We start from the raw sequence: 19,410 nt of genomic DNA, 5'->3' as shown, positions 1-19,410 counted from the left end.
TTTTGAGAATGTTGGGGTTTTATTCTGTCAGTTTGGTGTCAAATTGACGTCACGAGTCTTGCGAATGTTGGTGGTTGTGTACAAGCCTTTAAAATGGCGTTGTCAACAATGAGCACCTAGGTTTCTTAGATTAATTGCTGTATAAACAGTTATTATATTAGTTTTAAAAGTTAATTTAGTTTAGTTAGAGTTGTATTAATTAAAAATGAATGGTTTGAGTTTTAGTGAGTTGTGTTGTCTGTTTTGTTGTCCTCCTTGTCCGAGCAGAATAGCAGCAAAATTGGCATTTCTACCCCCAGAACCAACCTACGAATTTGTCTCCGACGAGAATGGAAAGTGCAGTTTCACGTTAACCGATCGCGCAGAATGGCAATACTCAGAAAGAGAAAAAGAAAACGTCGAGGGATTTTTCACGAGGACGAACCGCGGGAACCGAATCGCCTGTCTGTTTGTTAGATGTAGTAATACTGCCAGATTCACAATCCTGTTTTCTCACGGAAACGCCGTCGATCTCGGACAAATGAGCAGTTTTTACCTAGGACTGGGCTCAAGAATCAACTGCAACATATTTAGTTACGACTATTCGGGGTATGGGGTCAGTGCCGGGAAGCCCTCCGAGAAGAACCTCTACGCCGACATCGACGCGGCCTGGCAGGCGCTGCGCACCCGGTACGGGATCAGCCCCGAAAACATCATCCTTTACGGTCAAAGCATCGGCACGGTCCCGACTGTGGACCTTGCCGCCAGGTACGAGGTTGGGGCTGTCATCCTGCATTCGCCTCTGATGTCTGGAATGAGAGTGGCCTTCCCCAATACCAAGAGGACCTGGTTTTTCGATGCCTTTCCCAGGTAAACCCGCCTCACAGTGTTTACAAGGCGTCAATAAACCGTGATCAATTTTTCGCATTTTCGCCCATTAATCATCCTTTTATTATTCTGCGAAGTAATTGAAATCGGTAATGCTCAGCATTATTGCCGATTCCACGTGTTAAAAAGTAGTACGTGGCGAAATTTCCATATCGACAAAGGTCGATTAAAACAATGACTACAAATAGCACAAATAACGCTTCATTTATTAAAAACCTTCACTTTGCTGAATACCGAAAGTCTCAAATCTAATGCGATTAAAGTCCGCTTGGTCACCTTGTCGGTTTTTTAAACACACTAATTAACTCCGAGTTTTACGTTATTTGGGGTCATTGCATCGCCGATTTATTTGCTTAGATCACGTGTTTTAAAAATACCTTATCTGATCGGGTGAAATGCGTCAGTGATATTTTTCTATCGAAATATGCAAGAAATTCAAAGTGCAATGAGCAAGCGATTCGCGGAAAAATTGGGTCCCCTGTCGCGTAAATCAGGCCGCATTGGCGCTCAAATTTTCTCATGACCAACAGAGGAGCAGATTTTTAATTAACAAGTCTCTCGTTGCGAAATTAGGCTCATTGAAATTCACGAGAACGAGTTAACCGGAAGTTGAGTTTTTTACGACTTATCGGCAATCAATGGAATTAAATATTTGAACGCAGTCGAAAAAAACTAATTTCGTTAAGTTTCTAAAGTTATCGATCGTAGAAAGTGGAGGATTAAAGCCAATTTCACACTCGATTGTTTTAAATTGTCGGCGTTTTGGCTTGATTATTTTTAGGTAATTGTAATTGCGTTCTCAAATTTCGTGCGAAAGACGGGTAGATTTGACAACGGTGGAGACAGATTTGCAAGTCTATTTACGTGCACTTATTCTATATATCTTTAGAAATATTTTTTGCATTGGAATTCCTACACATAAATTTAGTGGAGATATTTTTAATGAAGTTTAGTATCCCTGGTATCATCTATTTTTAACAATCGCTTTGTTGCCATTTAATCTATGTCAAACATCAATGCTATTAATGTACGAATATTTATTCTAAAGATACATTATGCATTTGTATCCATCAATCACCCACACATACTTTAATTTTTGTTTATGTGTGGGTGCCCTGACCTGGTAAATATTATTAAGAAAAATTCCTCATTTTTTCCAGTATTGATAAAGTTCCCAAAGTCATGTCGCCAACTTTAGTTATTCATGGTACTGAAGACGAAGTTATAGACTTTTCCCATGGGCTTACCATTTTTGAGAAGTGCCCAAGAGCTGTCGAACCTTTATGGGTGGAGGTAAGTAATCAGCCTACGCGCCAGTTAATTTCAAAACAAATACGACAAAAAATGTTCAACTTTCTCTCCCCAATAAATTGGAAACAAATAGTGTCAAAAATTATTATCGCCTCGACAAGTTTATTTGTGCTTCATTAATACATATTTATATGTTTACAAGCACTGAATGGTATTAAATATTACATGTGTGTGTTAAGTAATGTTTTTATTAAGAGATAATTGCTAAATGAACAGAAATGTGTTGTTGCAAGTAAACATGTATACCTATAGGCACGTTACAAAACATGTTTGTCCCTTGTTTTTATTATCTCAGGGCTGCTAAAAAGCAGTAATTGTTCAATATGTTAAATAGTTGTTTTTTACACGAGACATTAAACTTTAATTTCACTTTTTTACACTAGAGCGCAGCACATATAAAATACATATAACTTTTGAATATAAAAAGTTATTTTAAGATTTCAACAGAACCAGAAGCTTCTTTACCATTTTCCGATTACTGTAGTTTTCTGTGCTGAATATCATACAAAAGCGAAAAGTGATTACACTGATTACAGGTTAACATGTTCTTTGAATAAAGGTGTTAAATACCTGAATAAAAAAATTACTATAACGAAAAATAGTGTAAAATATTTGAACAAAAAGCCTCCATGCTCTCGTTAGAAACAGAAACAGAACCGTTGGAAAGTGGTAGCCAAGAGTACACACAAATATTAATAAAATGTCTGTATTTGTCTAATAGTTATAATTAATTTGTAATAATAGAAGGAAATCGTTTACATAAAAACTTATTAATTTATTTTAATGTGACGTAATTCGCGCGCTAGGCGGTTATTGGCTAAGCGTTACCAAACAACTTCCTTTTTTTTAAATAAAAAATTTAATGAAAATAAAAAATAATAAAAATCGTCGACCAGAAGCAAATTTCAGAGTTTGGTGGTCAGTACAGAGCGTGTATTAACCTTTGAATTATTTTGAGTAGAACATGGTGCTGTAACATCTGCTATAGGAAGAGTTTATTTGAAGTTTGTCGTAATATGTTGTTTTGTGGATGATTTGTTTATTGAGAAAGAGTGTGTACAGTGTGTCCCGGAAGGCGCGTATGTATACAGGTGGTCCCGGAATGTGTGAGTGTGAACGTTCTGGTTGTGTTGCAGGGCGCAGGCCACAACGACGTGGAGTTATATAACGTGTACCTGGAAAGACTAAAACAATTCGTAAATGTGGAGTTAATCAACTGACAGCTGCTGGGCGCGGATGACTGCACGTTTAGTTCAGGAACCTCAAGTTCGGTGGAGGAGAAACTGCTCTAGCCCGGGGCAGCGGACTTGGTCAGCCGCCAGTCCGCAACGCCTCTGTACTGCCCTTCACCACACCTCGCCCTGCGCGCGCTTTCCGGCATTCTGGCGCGAGCCGAACGTCAATGCAACAGCGCTCGCAGTTCGCCACATTCCCGCCAAGTGGCAGCGGCGCCACCATCCAAAGCGCACTCTCTGCCAGCTTGCAACAGTGTGCCACCAGTATGCCTTACTGCATGCCGCTGTATGGTTCTCGAAACTACTTGCTAGCATGAGTGTACATACGATGTGGACTTTTAATTAAATAATCGGACAATCTTTCAAGTGATGCAATATTAAATGTAGTACCCATCAACGTAACTCTCAGTGTAATTATACAGTGTGGACTCTTTCTATGATGATATAAATATAATGAAAAAAGTGTTTCTTTTGGTGCATCGGGCTAATGTTTATATTCCTCTCATTACTGTTGTTTTTTATATGACTGGATGCTCGGATAACATACAAATGTCCACCAAACATCAAAATTAACTGTACAAAACTCACTTTTTTAATACTTCAAACCCAATGTGTAGGGTAGTTGAACCAGTGAGATTCAAGTTCATATCGCTGCGTTCTGTTCACTGAAGTTGTTCAGTTGTTTTGTGGACATGCTGTATTTTATTATTATTTATTGCCCTATTATTTGTGTTCAATAAAATATCAAGTCGTTCAACATATATTTAAGACAGGTGGACTAGTTGCTAGGTGGGGTACTCACTAGTTCGCCATTGCTCTGATTATTTTATTGTAACATAAACTAAAAATACTTTTTAATACATTTTTATTAACTATGGTAAATAATTTTGTAAGTATCGTGTTTGATTTGTTTTATGTAATAGTCAATTCGTTGAAACAAGCTTTAAATCATCAACAGCACAACACTACCGAAAATTACATGAAGCAACTCACACATGAGAATATAGGCAATTTTTTATAAAAGGAAAATACTTGGATTATATTATTTAAATATGTGATTTTTTGTGAAATTAGTAACCTTTGATACATATCATTTCGAATTGATTTTGCATTTATAAGCGTAAAGTATGTAAGGCGACGTTTTTTAAGTTTTTGTATTCGTTCTGTTGATGAGTGCAAAATTTTAGCTGAGTTGTCAATTGTCCCCAAACATCTTTGCAACTTTTGATTTCCGAAAAATTAAAATAAATATATGAAAACAGTATTTATACGATCACTTTTTGTTTTATTTCTGTAATAAGTTATCAGTACACCTGACACAACCTGACCTAATTATTTACAAGACAATAAGACTTGTATTGTAAACACTAAACCTACTCATAAAAAATAAGAAAATAGTTTTAATTTCTAGCACGTTGGCGCCCTAAGCTCAAACTAACTCGGAGGCCGCGAGCGTGTTACCCGAACCATGTTTTCTCATTTTTATAAACAAATCGTTAATAAAAACTTGAAACCTGCGAGTGTTTGACTCATTCCCGCCGTCTTTCAAATTGCGCGCACTACCAACCTCAATTATCAAGATCGGACCGTTAGGATTTTACCCGTTTTTGACGTTTTACAAGCACATAACAAGTGGCCCAGTTTGTATTAAATCGCTTATTAGTTCTGCAGTTAGCTAAACTATTCCAATTTTAGAAAAACTTTTGGCGGGAATTCCCCTACCTTTCAAACAGAAAAGTGTCAACAAAGTCAGCTGTTGTCAAGTACGATTTAACAGCTGTTAATGTTGTTATGATGTAATTTAGCCGAAAACTAATAGTCGAGCATTTGAACAACCTTCCGGGCCGGAAAACTAGCGTAATGACAATTTTGGGAACCCGAGCACACGTTGTCAATACTATTTTTAGAATTTGGAGTAGTGGCAATAGGAAATTTTCACACACCCACGGTACTTTAGGCTTATCTTATCCAAATAAAAAATCTTTCATTTACCTACGTAAGAGTGAGCGCTATACCTCAACCATGTTCAGTGAGAAATCAAAGTCTTTGACCGGGTTTAAATTCACCGACTATGACTGCATTGGCTTTGACCTGGACAACACTCTATCCCGGTACAAAGTGGGCGCAATGATTGAAATGGAGTACGATATCATGGCCAAGTTCCTGGTGGAGAAAAAGGGCTACTCAAAGAAACACCTATACAAGCCCTTCGACCACAACTTCATCCTCCGAGGCCTAATTGTGGACGACGAAAACGGCAACATCTTGCGCATAGCCCCCGACGGTTACATCCTACAGGCCGCCCACGGCACCAAAATGCTCCAAGACGAAGAAATCGAAAAATACTACCCCAGACGCCACTGGGAAATCTCCGATCTCTTCGTCCAGGACCCCCTCACCACCTGGAACGGCCCCTATTCGGAAAAAATGCGCACACTGCTCGACTATTTCGACATCGCCTCAAGCCTCATCTTCGCGCGGGCCATCGACGCTGTCGACGAACAAAAGGGGCAAAAGACCGGCAAATACGAAGTGTGGCTGGACATCCAGGCCGCCCTGCAAGACATGTTCAACCGCGACAACTTCCAAACAGGGGCCGGCCTCTATTTCGAAAAAATGAAAGCGAACCCCGAAAAGTACTACTACAAGTGCAGCGACAAGTTACTTAACTGGCTGAAACTCTTAAAAAAGCAAAACAAATCGCTGTTTCTCTTGACCGGGTCTCACGTGGACTTCGCGTCGCACACGGCGACAAACACCGTGGGGCCCAACTGGCGCGACTACTTCGACATCGTCGTGTGTTTCGCGAAAAAGCCCGGCTTTTTCACCTTGAAACGCGACTTTTTGAAGCTGGACGGGGTGCACGAAGGCCCCGCTGTGAAGCTGGACCAGCTGGAAATCGGCGGCATGTACACGCACGGCAACTGGACCGACCTGCACAAATTCCTAACGAAACACTTGAAAAAGGACAATCCGAAATTCCTCTACATTGGGGACAATCTAGTGCAGGACATTTACACTCCGCATATCCATTCCCATTGTGATACGGTGACGGTGTGCGAGGAGCTGGAGGCCGAGGGGGTGCAGGGCTACCACGAGCGGCACCCCGACCAACACTTCCTCGTCTCCACGTTCTGGGGCTCCTACTTCACCTGCAATAAAGCTGACACGAACTGGGCGTTCCTCATGAAGAAGCACTCGAAGTTGTGTGTCCCTAGCCTTGAATACGTCGCTTCCTTACCCATTGACCACGAATATGAAGCCAGCGATGTTTGAGTTATTTTAAAGCAATTCGTTATTTCGTTCTATTTGTTGTTTGTAGTCAAAAATAAATTTATTTTGCAAATTCCTTTATTCAAAACCAATAAAAACAATTAACACATTTCAATCGCGATGGCTATACCCATGCCTCCTCCAATACACAAAGCTGCCACTCCTTTTTTCATATTCAAACGTTCCAAATTATGGATGAGAGTGACGAGGATGCGGGCCCCCGAAGCCCCGATCGGGTGCCCTAAAGCGATAGCACCTCCCGTTATGTTGACTTTTTTCGCATTGACTTGGAGCGCTTCGCCCACAATGATGCTCTGAACGGCAAAAGCTTCGTTCAGTTCGTACAAATCGACGTCGTGTCTTGACCAACCCGTCTTAAGCAGCTGAAATACAAACTCTTCTAATGGCAGCTCCAATACCGTAAACACACTGTACATGGTCCGGCGACCTTATCGCGCGTCTAAGTGTGCAATTTCTAATTAAATAAAAATTCTTGACATTTCTCCCGTAATTTTTTGGTAATGTACAAATAAAAACAAAAGTTAAAAAAAAGTAATTTTTGACCAGAACGTCAAATTCTATTTTTTTATTAACTTCCGATAATTGTTTACGCAAATAGCGAAAAAAATAGCAGTCAGGTTTTGAATTAAACGCACTTCTATATTTTAACTTTTTTATATTTTTTTATATTTTTATTAACTAATAATTATTTTTATTTATAAGCTTATCATTATCAGAATTATCAAAATGAGAAAAAATCTTAAGATATATACAAGTGAGGACTGACGAAACATATTTTTAGACTAAATAAATGTTGTTCTTTAATTATCTCATTTAAATTGGATAGTACGCTGAAAAAAATGTTTTCAACTATATCTTATATCATTCTAAGACAAACGATGCTCAAATTTTATTTTGTGCAAAAATACGTAAAAAATTGTCGCTAGACTCAAAGATTTATGTGAGAGAAAACGTTTGCATTAGAAAAGAAAATTGTGGTCTAGGGATCGTCAGAAGGGTTGGAGATATCAAGAAATTAGAGTTATCGAAGTTTCACTGTTTTTAGCTGTCCATTTTCAATATTCATGAAGTCAAAAGACACTCGTTATGTTTATTTTGATAACAAGTCCTAGTAATACAAATTCCAAAAAAAAATAAAATTAAATTATGTAATATAATTATTATGCCCAATTTATTAAAGAAAAGATATTTGTTACAGGATTTAATTTTTTCATAATAATGTACGTACGACCTGTTTAATGTTTACCACAGTTACGCAATAACACTCCACTTCACGTTTGTGTGTTGCAATTAAAAATAACATTTTGAAGTTTAAATGTTCAGTGTAACAAAATACGTAACATCATCTTAATTTGTTATTTTTTTAGTATAGTTATTATTTTAGATAACATGTAAATATGTAAACTACACCTTAAAAAACACCTTATAATATAATAAAATTTTAAAAAACAACAACTAATTAATTGTGTCTTTTAATAGTTTATTGTTGTCAACACCTGATAAATTCTCTGTGTTGCATAACTCCCAAGACCTTCATTGGATCTTTGTGGAACATTAAACGTTAAAAAACTCAAAACAGTTGATAATAAAAAATTAAACACCATCACCACCAAAACAATGTAACAATAATTTAATAATATACCAGGTTGGCCAGAATGACTGTTTCTGTTGGCAATTATTCAGAATTTAAATTTAAATCCAATAGCCTTATGAGATTGTAAGTAGAGATCACTTTGTAGTGTACTTTATATTTTTCTCTATGTACGTGTTTTTTTTCAGAATTTTTCTACAATTTTTTCTTTAATCAATATTAATAAGTAAAAATGTCGACATAATAATTAATATTATATTTTTTGTCCTGTGACTTAATACTAATTAACTAATTAACTTTGATTACAAATAAATGGAGAAAAATAATATAAAAAAATACACTTTTTGGACTTACCTTGTATTGTCTTATTGCCAGTGACACACAACTAATGTATGTGTCACAAAAACAATGATTAATTTTATATTAACACAACCGCTTGTTTTTTGATAACGCAAGGAATAATTAAAACTATAAATATTCAAACAAGACGCGGATAAACGCGGTTCTACTATACAAAAAGTACACTCATAAATTTTGTGTCGCACGCATATAATAAACAGAAGTAAAATTGATTTTATATTTTAGACAGTTCTATACTTACGACTTTGTTCACAGCCTCAATGGGCCCAAGCCCCATGCACAGGGGGTCAATCCCGACCTCGGCACAAGCCACAATTCTAGCCAGAGGCTTTAAACCCTTCAATTTCACCTGATTTTCGCTACATAAAACAAGGGCAGCCGCCCCATCATTAATCCCGGATGCGTTTCCGGCAGTTACGGTCCCATTCTAAAATAAAAATTTCAAAATTAATTCAAAAAAATTGGGGCATTACGGGGTCAAAGGCTGGCCTTAGCTTCGCCAAACCGTCGAGAGTCGTCCCAGCTTTGGGGAATTCGTCTTTATCTAAAACTTTCCCAGTTCTCTTCTCCACAACTCCGATGATTTCCTTTTTAAAATATCCTTGTTGGATCGCCTCCTGCGTCTTTGTTTGTGACGTCAGGGCGAAGTTATCTTGCGCCTCGCGCGTAATTTTATACTCTTTCGCTAAATGTTCAGCTGTAACAGAGTGACAGTTTAATTAGATGCAATAATTACGGTAACCACCGACCGGTTTTTCCCATATGAATACTGTTAAAGGCGTCGGTGAGACCGTCATACAGCAGGGTGTCATTCATTTGGACAGCCCCCAGTTTATTCCCGCGAATGTACGCGCAGTGTTGGGCCCGTGACATGTTCTCCTGGCCCCCGGCCACCACAATCTCATTGTCCTGATTACGAATCGCCTGATACGCAAGGCACACGGATCTGGAGCAATTTTCAAAGTGCCTTAAATGACTCAAAAAATGACTTACTTCAAGCCTGAGCCGCATAGCATATTAATAGTGTATGCGGGAACAGCGTACGGTACTTGGGCCCCGACCGAAGCCTGGCGTGCTGGGTTCTGACCTTGACCTGCAGTCAAAATCTAAGAAAACTATAAATGGAAACAAAAACTAAACGAATTACTTGACCCATTATCACTTGGTCCACATCTTGGGGGCTTATTGTCGCACGTTTTAAGGCCTCTGTTATTACAACTGAACCCAACTCGCTCGCGGGGATTTTATCAAACTGGCCCTGGAAACTCCCTGAAATTTTTTGTGTAATTTTTAATTAAAACAACATTATTTTTACCAATTGCGGTCCTACAGCCTGACAAAATAAATACTTGAGTCGACATTCTTGAATACTGTGAATGAAAACTAATACTCCTTGTTGATGAGTGATGGAAGAGAAAGCTGTCTAAGTGTGTGGCCGCTTTTCAACTGCACATTTTCACGAGAACCGGACCGGAACAAAAACTTAGGTTAGGGTGCAACACACTTAACGAGGATTTTCATCATGTTTATTTGTTTTACACCGTGAAACGGGTACCCTCCCCTTTTTTCTTTTGACCATAATGCGGCTTTTTTAACCATTGAAAGGAACAATTAAAAAGGGACAGTGTCGTAGTTGAACAATTAATTGTTTTTTTGGAAAAAAATCGCAAAACGATTTGAATTTCGTGCGAAATAGCGCCGCCTGTAACGTCACGTTGACAGTTGCGTAACCTAGAATTTTAAAGTTGCGTTTTTTGGAATTTACTTGGGGGTTGTTTAGAAAAAGCGGTGGTTTCGCGTGTGTGGGGGTGGTCGGTCCGCGGGGCGATTTTTTCGAGCGGTTATGGGGGCGGTTGGCGGAATCCCCCTGGTGGTGGTTTATTGAAACCAAACGTCACTGGTTCACGTTATGTCGTTGATGTAAGTGGTTAGTGGTGTGAGCCAAAATGGCAGAAAACGCACGGGATATTTCCGAACAAGCTAAAGCTACAGGTTAGAATTATTTCTGGTGTTGTTCTCTAGTTGTATAAGTCTGTTTTGAACGGACTGGCCTTCGATTATTGCTAGAATTCGGCGTTTGTGGGCTGCAAAGTTATATAAGTGAAAAAAGTCCACCATCTGTGGGTTTCATGTACTACATAATTAAATGATAAATCTAATTGTAATCACGCTGAAACTGACCGAATTTTATCAACTTATTGGGGACCAGACCTTGCTTACATGCGCTCATACTTATTATAGGAATATCGAATCGGAGTGAATGACAGATATTTTTAAGACCTCCGGTGTTTCGTTAATTGAACTGTCAAACTCCAGTTCACGATTTTTGCCGCAAATTCGGCAGAGGACCCCTTAAGAAGCCCACAGTTTAGGCGACTAACAACTTAACAAGCCTTACTTAAGTTCTAACCAAAATTCGGTTCAAACAAACCGATTCGTGGTTATAGGTTAGTTTTCGTCAAGGCAACTGCAGGGCCGTCTGCGACGCAAATAAACCCCCTCATCAAACTCACCGGTTATTTATATTAATCAAAATCATATTTACTCGAAATAATCTCGATCTTATCAGATCTAATAAGCGATATATTGCTGGAGGTAGTCAACGATAAACCGGGAGTGATCAGGTGCAAAATTAACTTGCCACGTGGGCCCTAAACCCTTTGGTTTCGCTCGTTTGTCACCGTTTCAGAGCCGTGTTTACATGTCAATCAATTCGCTAAGTCTGGCTTAACTCGATTAGCGAATTGTTCAAAAAGACCCCGTTACGTTGGTGGACAACGCGTTTTTTAATTTGCTAGATGGGTGGGTGAGGTGCTAATTTATTTGGTTGTTCACACACCTAATTATGAGCTTTTCTAGACTGTTCTTATCGATTCGACTCACGTGCATGTCGCCGAATGAACCTTTTTCAAATATTCCGAATACTTTGCTTTTGTTGTTTACATTTTATTCTATATGTGGTGGATGCTATATTTAAAGCCTACGGGATCCCTTGCAGCGTAAATCCAACTTTTTTAAACGTGACTTAAACTATATTTATCAATGTCAACGGCGCGGCTAAAAACGAAATTTTCACGAATGTTTTTCAGTAAAAGCGGGCCCACCTTCAATTAGGATATTATGATAAAAAATCGGAATTTTTCGGTTCGGTGAATGATTGGCCACATGTAATCACTTTTTCTCAGTTTTGTGTTTCGCCGCCGATAATTGGAAAGCTAATTACCCGACTATGAATGAATTTCGGTTGATTTCTAGTCGAATGGTCGTAAAAACGTTAAAATTATTTGGCAATAAATTTACAACTAATTGAGCTGTTCCTTAAGTGTAACAAATTCGTTTCTCTTCCATAAAGTGCTAAGATTACAAATTCGTGCATTTGAAGCGCGATCTGCGTGAGTTATTGTTATTATTTTCGGTGGTAAATGTGGGAAGCTGGAGCGCGGACGCGTCACCTTAAGCTCAACATTCATTATTTACCATTAATATGCACATAATTGTTATAACACAAATACTTAAATGGCCAAGGTTATTTGCAGTTGATTCATGTGCGCAGGTTTGTTTTCTCTAGCTCACCGAAAAGATTATTCATATTTTTGTTTTATCAATTTGATAATGTTTATTCGAATGGAGTTTGGTTTATTAGTGCATGGAGGAGAGTGTGTTAGTTGAAAATGGTTCCGGAAGGTATCAATAGTGACTCTCTCGCGTACTTAAGGAGTATACTAGTGAAGTCCCTATCGTCGGAAAATGTTAGTAAAAGTGATGTTTTGAAAGTGAAACAATACAAAAATAACAAGAAAGTACAGTTCAATGCCAAGAATGTAGGTAAGATCAAGTTAAAGGTTCTGGAACAGAAATCCAAACCGAGGCTGGTTTTCCTAGAGATAGCCTCCAAATGACCTTAAAGCAATTAGTTTGTTTATAACCTGCAATTCTTATTCGCGTTTTTGTCCCACTTCTGTGTAAATATTCAAATAAGCGAGTAATTTATGCGAGGAATTTTTATTATCTCTTCATTAAGTCATCGATAAATTTAACAATCCGTGGAAATTTACTTCATCATTTTAATTTTAATTAAAAAAATTAAACCTGAATGACTCTTTTTTGGACGTCTAAAATTAGGCTTCTTGACGGAAGTCGCGGCAGGAAATGAGGTAATTGATCTTGTCTTGAAAATTCACCACGTTTGTATACAAATCAATTTTTGAATTAAAATCCCCAAATTGACGCATACAATTTCCCATTGCAACAATATCGATCGGTTTTCCTTGAATTTGTTTGAATGAATAGCATAGTTGATATATTATGGGAGCGGCTTTAACGGTACGCAACCACAATTAATTTCATTAAGAAAAATAGATCATTTTTAAATTGTTCGCAACTATGAAATTACAAATATTTACGGTTTTCTCGATTAAAAACACGATCATTAAGCAGAAACCAAGCGAAAATAACAAATCGAAAACCCACTCGACTTCGAATTTTTCGCAGACGATGTAATTTATTTTCCGTGAACGGGTGTACATTCTCTCCTCATTATAATGGTGGTTTGTTTAATTATTCATAAAGTGCAACATTGAACTCGATAACCTACACCTACTGCAGTATTGTTAATGGTTTCCTTTTATGACTAACAGTCAAAGGTGGCATCATTTTGCATAGTTTGCTGGAGGCGGGTTCTAGCACACACACTACGTGCAATGACGAATCTTGTTCTTGTCCTAGGAGACAGTTTAGAAAAAACTAGTAACAAATTAATAACAGGTAGGTAGTTCCTCATTTTGCAACCCAATACCATATGGTTTTCGATCGATTTTGTAATAAAAAAATCCGAAAATAAAGTGAAACTCGCTTACACAATTCACGTAAAAAGTGCCGAAATCTGGAATTTAATTTGAGAGAATGCACAAACGCATACGTAATTAAATCAACAAACGACATGTAGATATAGATTTACTTTAACACCTGTTGACGTAATTAATATTAGATTAGATCACAAGAGTCGACGCAAATTGTTATTTAACTCGCTTTTCATTGATTGAATTATTTCGAAAAAACGCGACTTTAACGACAAGGTAAGCAAACAAACGCGCGGTGCATTTCCACCCCGATCTATTCCTGTAACATCACTAACAAACTAAAATTAGTGTAAGTTTAGACTTTCGAAGGTGTTTGAGTTAGTTCTAAACTGCATGCAATGTTTTGCTTGCGCGAGATAAAAATTGAGTCAAGTTAGTCGTCATCACCTGGCCCTAAATGACATAATTTGGCAGTCTGTCAAGCTCCGTTCTAATTAAGTTAAGATTGAAGGTCAATGACGCGCCCGAAATTTTGTTCCAGTTGACAAGGAAGTGCGGATAAAGAATTTGAAAGAAAGACAAAATGAGGAAAGACAAAAGAAACTGGAAGAGATGAAAGCACAAGCGCTGGCAGCACAACGGTTTAAAGAACAGAAAGAACTAGAAAGAAGGAAAAGGTTAGAGGAGCTGAGATGTAAGGAAGATGTCAGGAGGCAACAGGTTGAGGAGAGGAAACGGGCGATCGCACAGGCCGATCAGGATCGCTTAGAATCAATCCTGAAGAGGAACCAGGAACGGGAGGCGAGGATCGAAGCGAAAAAGCGAAATGAAAGAAGTAATATTGTTTTTGCGTTTGGATCGTCAACGCCACGGATGCTCGATCCGACGGACCTTACGGCTTTTTGGGGCCCCAGAAGGGCGACTTCGATACAGAATATCACATCTGCGACGTCGACGCAGCTAACAAGGAGGCAGTCAGAAAGGGATCTCGATAGTGGCAGCAAAAAAAGGGCAACGTCGGCTAGTGGACTGGAGAGATCGGGTGAAAGTTAGTATAAGGGGTTTTTCAACTGGTTGCGGAAAATCTAAATATGTGTTTTGTGGTCGTGATGGTACAGAAACGAATTTTTCTTTTTTTTTTCTTACTCTATGTTTAACATTCACGCTTGCTTTTTCTGTTTTTATTTTATTTTTTGAGTTTTTCGTCACTTTACCGTAAAAAATGGGGTTACTTACACAATTTGGGGAAGAAATGAGGGATGCACAACACAACGTCGAAGTTGCTTGTTAACTAATGAATATTAATTTGCCAGTCATTTACGACTCGGGCGAAATGCAGATAAGGACATATTTTATGTAATATTCACAAGTCGAAGAATATATACAGTGAGGATTTATTATTATGGTAATTCGATTGTCCAACTTAACGAATATGAATAGGAGAAGGACTTGGGTTTTTATCAAGATGTTCGAGTCACTCAGAACGCTAAGAAGACGGCAGCCTTTTAAGAAACATTGTTTTATAAATGGAACAGACAACGAAGTGATTATTTTTCAATTAAATATTAAAATAATTTGAGTAAACGGATCGATAATCAGTGTTCTAGAACAGTAGGTTATAGTGGTAGGAAAGTTCCATTCGATATTGACTAGGAGATAATGATTCTGTTTTATGCGGATTTTACATTTTTAAAAGACAGCGTCTTTGTATCTAACTTTAAAATATAAAGTACATAAAAGGAAAATCCTGAGTGTTTTCCTTAGACGACGTCAACAAAGACGGATTACAACGAAAGGTCAACATTTATTTTAGTGGCGTTTTTCACGCTATGGAGACATCAAAATTGCTACTTTGTTGCGAAATTCGGTTACCATTTACATAAAAAACTATCGATAGCGACCATCGGACTGTTGCCGCAAATCATAATGACAATAATATTTCTAATAATGTGAGAAACGTAATTCTAAATTGGAAACAATAGACATTTCTGTTATTGTTTTGTTATCAAGTATTTTACAGCGATTTCACTGATAATAAACATTCGGGAAAACGGAAATGAACGTTTTTGAAGGTAAGATTTAAGTGGAAACAATAAGCAGGAAAATGCTCCGTTATCAGATTTTTCCTGAAGCAAAAAATGAGTAGGTTTCTAAAAATAAAGCATTTAATCCGGTCATTGGTTACGTAGTACGGTTAACGCAGTCATTGATGATTAAATAATAATTTATCCAATCGTTTTTATTTTGTATACTTTAAACCTAACATAATACGTGTTATTGACGCAATGCTCGTAATTGTCCTCTTTTTACGAGTTTCGTTTTAATTGAATTGACATACTAATTGTGAATATTTATCAATAAACGGAAATACGGTTAAATTGGAAATTTATTTAATTTGTGACTGAACCGGGATTAATCTAAATTGGGAGTTCCCCAAAGTGAATCAGTAAACATGTAATTCGTGAATTTCTGAGATTAAATTCCTTATCGAGAGTTTTCTTATTAATTAAAGAGTGAAATTTGTCGTGACTATCGATTTTTAGGGTTGGCGAAGAGGAGATAAGTGGAAAAACTCAAAGAAAATGGTGAAGTTTCTACCATCCGAAAACTCCTTCGCTTTGCTTTCGCTTGAAGCGGGGTGTAATTGTTTTCTAAAAATGCAATTTTGTTGTTAGGTACACCAATGGTACCTGCTGGTTGTGCGAGCGGATACGTTGGTCGTCGACGTACTGATTTAATGCCAACGATTCCTTCTAGAGATTCACCTTTTGCTGCATCACGCAAATCACTTAATCACTCACCAGGTAGGGCTTATTCGATGTCGCGTTTAGACCAACTAGCGAAACCACGCAAGAGGCCCGATTTGCCAGCTGTTGTGGAAACAACATACTCCTTTAGACCACTTTCCTCTCCTAGACAATCCTCAGTAACTCGTAGCATGAGCCACCTAGCAGTAAGTAAAACAGGTCCGGCACAAACTAGGAAACCACTCAACAAATCAGATAGCAGAAGTATGCATCAATTGTCCGTCGATGGACCCACAATAGCACCGCGTACAACGCGCGCTACACAATTGAGACAACAGAAATTACTTGCATCCTCTAATTGCAGCGAGGGTACGTTGTTTCTTCTTCTATCACACCAATACGGCTTCTACGTATCTTCCTTCTTGTCTTGGTCTTCAGGATCAACCCAACACAGTGTCGGTGGCAGCTAATCTAACAAACGGTGGCTTTCTAGCACACAACCCCTCTATTAACTCTGGGTTTTGGATTATTTTACGCTTAAGTTACATTCGTATTTTGGTGGTGGTGGCTCATACGGTCCCCTAATTTATTACCCCCCGAAAACACCAAAACAGCAAAACTAACATTCAATTTTTTCATATAGCATCGTCAAGACCAAGTAGTTCATTAAGCCAACAAAGCACAACCAGCGTAACTAGTTCAGTAAGTGTAAGACATCGTCCATCGACGGCACCCAGACGTCAAAGACCGGCCAGCATTGCAATAACAGGAATCACTCACGACCCCACGAAATCAGATAATAAAAAGAGCGACACTAAACCGCCATTACCAAAAACTAGGAAATCTATAAGTAAAGATACTAAAGATAAGACAACCAAACGAAAATCGTCGCCGGTTGATACACCAAAGAGCTTAGCATCACCAGTAGCCGCCCCTATTTCAATTCCTGATAATAAAACAAATGATGTATCGCAAATACCTCCAGAACCTACCGAAGCAAAAGAAACGAAACGCGAAGAAACGGCCGAGAAAGTTCCAGTAGAAAACGGCAAACCAATCCCCCCTCCGAACGTAAAAGAGTGAGTAAAAAAATTATCGTTTATTTCGACAACACTAGCGGTTTTGGTTATACAGAGTCGAAAACAGCGCATCGACGACTGAAAAACCCTTGGACGTAAGCAACAGCGACCAGATAAAGCAAATAACAAACGAACTAATAAAATCCGAGTCGGCGAGCCACCACCAGCCCCAACCCGCCCCTGTAGTTAGCGAAACGAAGCCATCCGAAGCCCTAGAAAACAAAGAAAATGAAATGACGGCATCAGTAACCAAAATCCGGATAAACACCGAGGAGGAAGCGAAAGCAGCGCTAGCCGAGCGCCGACGCCTTGCCCGCGAAGAAGCCGAAAGACAGGCCGAGCAAGAGCGGCTGCGGATCGAGATGGAAGCGCAAGCCGAACTCGAGCGCCAAAGAAGGGAAGAAGAACAAATCCAGAGGCTGATTGAAGCACAGAGGCTGGCCGAACAGGAGAGATTAGAAGAAGTAGGTTTTTGGCGGTTTGGGGTTTTGTAGTGAATGCGGTTTTTGCAGGCGATTAGAGAGACGAAGCGGCGGGAGGAGGAAGAGAGGCTGCGTCGGGAGGAAGAGCAGCGCTCGAAGTTGCTGAAGGAGGAGGCAGAAAGGAAGGCGCGGGAGGAAGCCGAGAAGAAGTTTGCCGAACAGCAGGAACGGCTGAAGAATGAAGAAAAGGAGAGAGAGGCGCGGAGGAAGCGGGTCGAGGCGATTATGCGGAGGACCAGAGGGGTGAATAACGCGAACTCGCCGGGACAGCAGGTAGGTGCTTTGTGCGGCGAGGGCGGCGATTGGGAATGACCGGCGTTTTGTAGAATTCCGAGGATAAAAATGAGAATAAGTCTGAAAATAAAATGAACGGTACGCAACCGGTTGAGCAGGAGAACGGGACGGGAACGAAAAACGGGAAAGATGTGGATATAGTTGATAATATGTAGGTATAAAAAGAGGTGCAGTTGTGATGTTTTCTTAAATTTGAGGTTTTAGTATTCCCGATGACACGGTCAAGAATGCAAACACTGTGTCGATAGATACAATAAATAGTACTGATTCAATAAATTCAAATAATACCTGGCAAACTACGCAACAGTATGGTAATTGTCTGATAAATAACAATAGTTAGAGAAGCAAATTATTCATATTTTTCAGATCCATTGATGTGAACATCCGAATGTAGTTGCATATTTGTATGTATAGAATTGCCCTTATCCTAATTTTAAAGTAATTTATTTTGATATTTTTGCGTGTTTAGTAAAGTCGACGCTGATACGTGTATATATTTACTTCTGGGTGCATGGAAAGTATGGCAACTCTATTCATAATTTGTTTAATAATGTTATCATTTTTTCGACTGAGAATGTTTCAAATCTCGACCAAAAGCAATGTTCCATTTTGTGATGTTTCAGTATTACTTCAGTGGTTCCGTTTGGACTTGTATTGTTAAATTTTTTCCGTTTCAACTAGTTTGACTTTGGTCGAGATTGCACAATCTTCCATATTATTAAACTCAGTCATTACTAGTCATCTTGATTGTATATTGAATTGTTGTATAATGTTATCTCTTATAATCTGTCTTTGTTGGACCCGTTGGTTTTGTTTGTCCAGCAGTGTTTTATCAACAGTTTATAAATAGTGCATTTGGAATTATCACAATAAAGTCATGTTTTTGTGAAAATGTTAATATGGAAAAGGGTTATTTCGTTATTAGTGTTTAATAATATATTTTCAAATACTACCTATTTACATTACCTACCTTCTAAACTGTTAGTGTGTTAAATAGGTTTTGTATAGATTAGATTAAACATTTTCCGTTTGACTGGAACAGTAAGTGTAACTGTAAATTTTTTTCTTATAACTCGTAATTAATTTTCATATTTATATATAAACAAATTTCACTATTGGAGGCAATTATAGGTTTAAATATCTGGTTCAAAGGTAACCCTCAATAATACTATGTGGTTAATACAGTTCTGTAAAACGCTTGTTGAAAAGTGCTTAATAAATGTAAAATTTATTTATGACTTCTATAAGCTTGTTTCTCTGAAGCCAATCCATAACTTATTCCAATATCCTTCCAAATATCAAACAAATGATCATCCGTGACACAAATCCAGACTTTACTGAAAAATAACGA

At 38.3% G+C, this 19,410-nt stretch overlaps 4 protein-coding genes and 1 long non-coding RNA gene across 16 annotated transcripts; 3 read left to right on the top strand and 2 right to left on the bottom strand.

Moving 5' to 3' along the window:
* The first annotated feature begins 51 nt into the window (after positions 1-51).
* Positions 52-4,689, top strand: LOC661993 (uncharacterized protein). The gene is made up of 3 exons (XM_968121.5): positions 52-849; positions 2,028-2,160; positions 3,315-4,689. The coding sequence occupies exons 1-3, from the start codon at positions 206-208 to the stop codon at positions 3,396-3,398; spliced, it is 861 nt and encodes a 286-aa protein (XP_973214.1). The 5' UTR covers positions 52-205; the 3' UTR covers positions 3,399-4,689.
* LOC135267274 (uncharacterized) lies at positions 590-1,219 on the bottom strand. Its single transcript, XR_010335676.1, has 2 exons — positions 1,102-1,219; positions 590-1,045 (listed from the first exon to the last, which is right to left on the bottom strand). It is a non-coding gene; the product is annotated as an uncharacterized LOC135267274 (long non-coding RNA).
* A 245-nt stretch (positions 4,690-4,934) lies between the features above and the next one.
* Nt5a (5' nucleotidase A) lies at positions 4,935-6,759 on the top strand. 3 transcript variants are annotated; one of them, XM_968155.5, is made up of 3 exons: positions 4,935-5,057; positions 5,109-5,270; positions 5,321-6,759. In XM_968155.5, the coding sequence occupies exon 3, from the start codon at positions 5,436-5,438 to the stop codon at positions 6,687-6,689; it is 1,254 nt and encodes a 417-aa protein (XP_973248.1). In that variant the 5' UTR covers positions 4,935-5,057; positions 5,109-5,270; positions 5,321-5,435; the 3' UTR covers positions 6,690-6,759. The 3 variants fall into 3 exon arrangements, with proteins under 3 accessions (XP_973248.1, XP_008199429.1, XP_008199430.1); XM_008201207.3 differs by having other exon boundaries at positions 5,109-6,759; XM_008201208.3 differs by having other exon boundaries at positions 4,963-5,053; positions 5,109-6,759.
* Positions 6,747-10,098, bottom strand: Acat2 (Acetyl-CoA acetyltransferase 2). The gene is made up of 7 exons (XM_968187.5): positions 9,974-10,098; positions 9,806-9,927; positions 9,652-9,764; positions 9,408-9,604; positions 9,132-9,355; positions 8,900-9,085; positions 6,747-7,069 (listed from the first exon to the last, which is right to left on the bottom strand). The coding sequence occupies exons 1-7, from the start codon at positions 10,017-10,019 to the stop codon at positions 6,788-6,790; spliced, it is 1,170 nt and encodes a 389-aa protein (XP_973280.1). The 5' UTR covers positions 10,020-10,098; the 3' UTR covers positions 6,747-6,787.
* A 4-nt stretch (positions 10,099-10,102) lies between these two features.
* Positions 10,103-19,306, top strand: LOC662102 (ensconsin). 10 transcript variants are annotated; one of them, XM_968221.4, is made up of 9 exons: positions 10,103-10,650; positions 13,999-14,505; positions 16,133-16,261; positions 16,848-17,283; positions 17,339-17,747; positions 17,796-18,038; positions 18,092-18,210; positions 18,264-18,370; positions 18,426-19,306. In XM_968221.4, exons 1-9 carry the CDS (start codon positions 10,605-10,607, stop codon positions 18,437-18,439), a joined length of 2,010 nt encoding a protein of 669 aa, XP_973314.2. In that variant the 5' UTR covers positions 10,103-10,604; the 3' UTR covers positions 18,440-19,306. The 10 variants fall into 10 exon arrangements, 9 of the variants coding, with proteins under 9 accessions (XP_973314.2, XP_008199434.2, XP_064215552.1 ...); XM_008201212.3 differs by having other exon boundaries at positions 16,133-16,573; XM_064359478.1 differs by lacking the exon at positions 10,103-10,650 and adding an exon at positions 11,437-11,460 and having other exon boundaries at positions 16,133-16,573.
* The last annotated feature ends 104 nt before the right edge of the window (positions 19,307-19,410 follow it).

This window comes from Tribolium castaneum, chromosome 10 (genome assembly GCF_031307605.1).
Source record: "Tribolium castaneum strain GA2 chromosome 10, icTriCast1.1, whole genome shotgun sequence".
NCBI lineage: Eukaryota > Metazoa > Arthropoda > Insecta > Coleoptera > Tenebrionidae > Tribolium > Tribolium castaneum.
The sequence above is the reverse complement of the archived record's forward strand: the minus strand, read 5'-3'. Positions and strand labels throughout refer to the sequence as shown.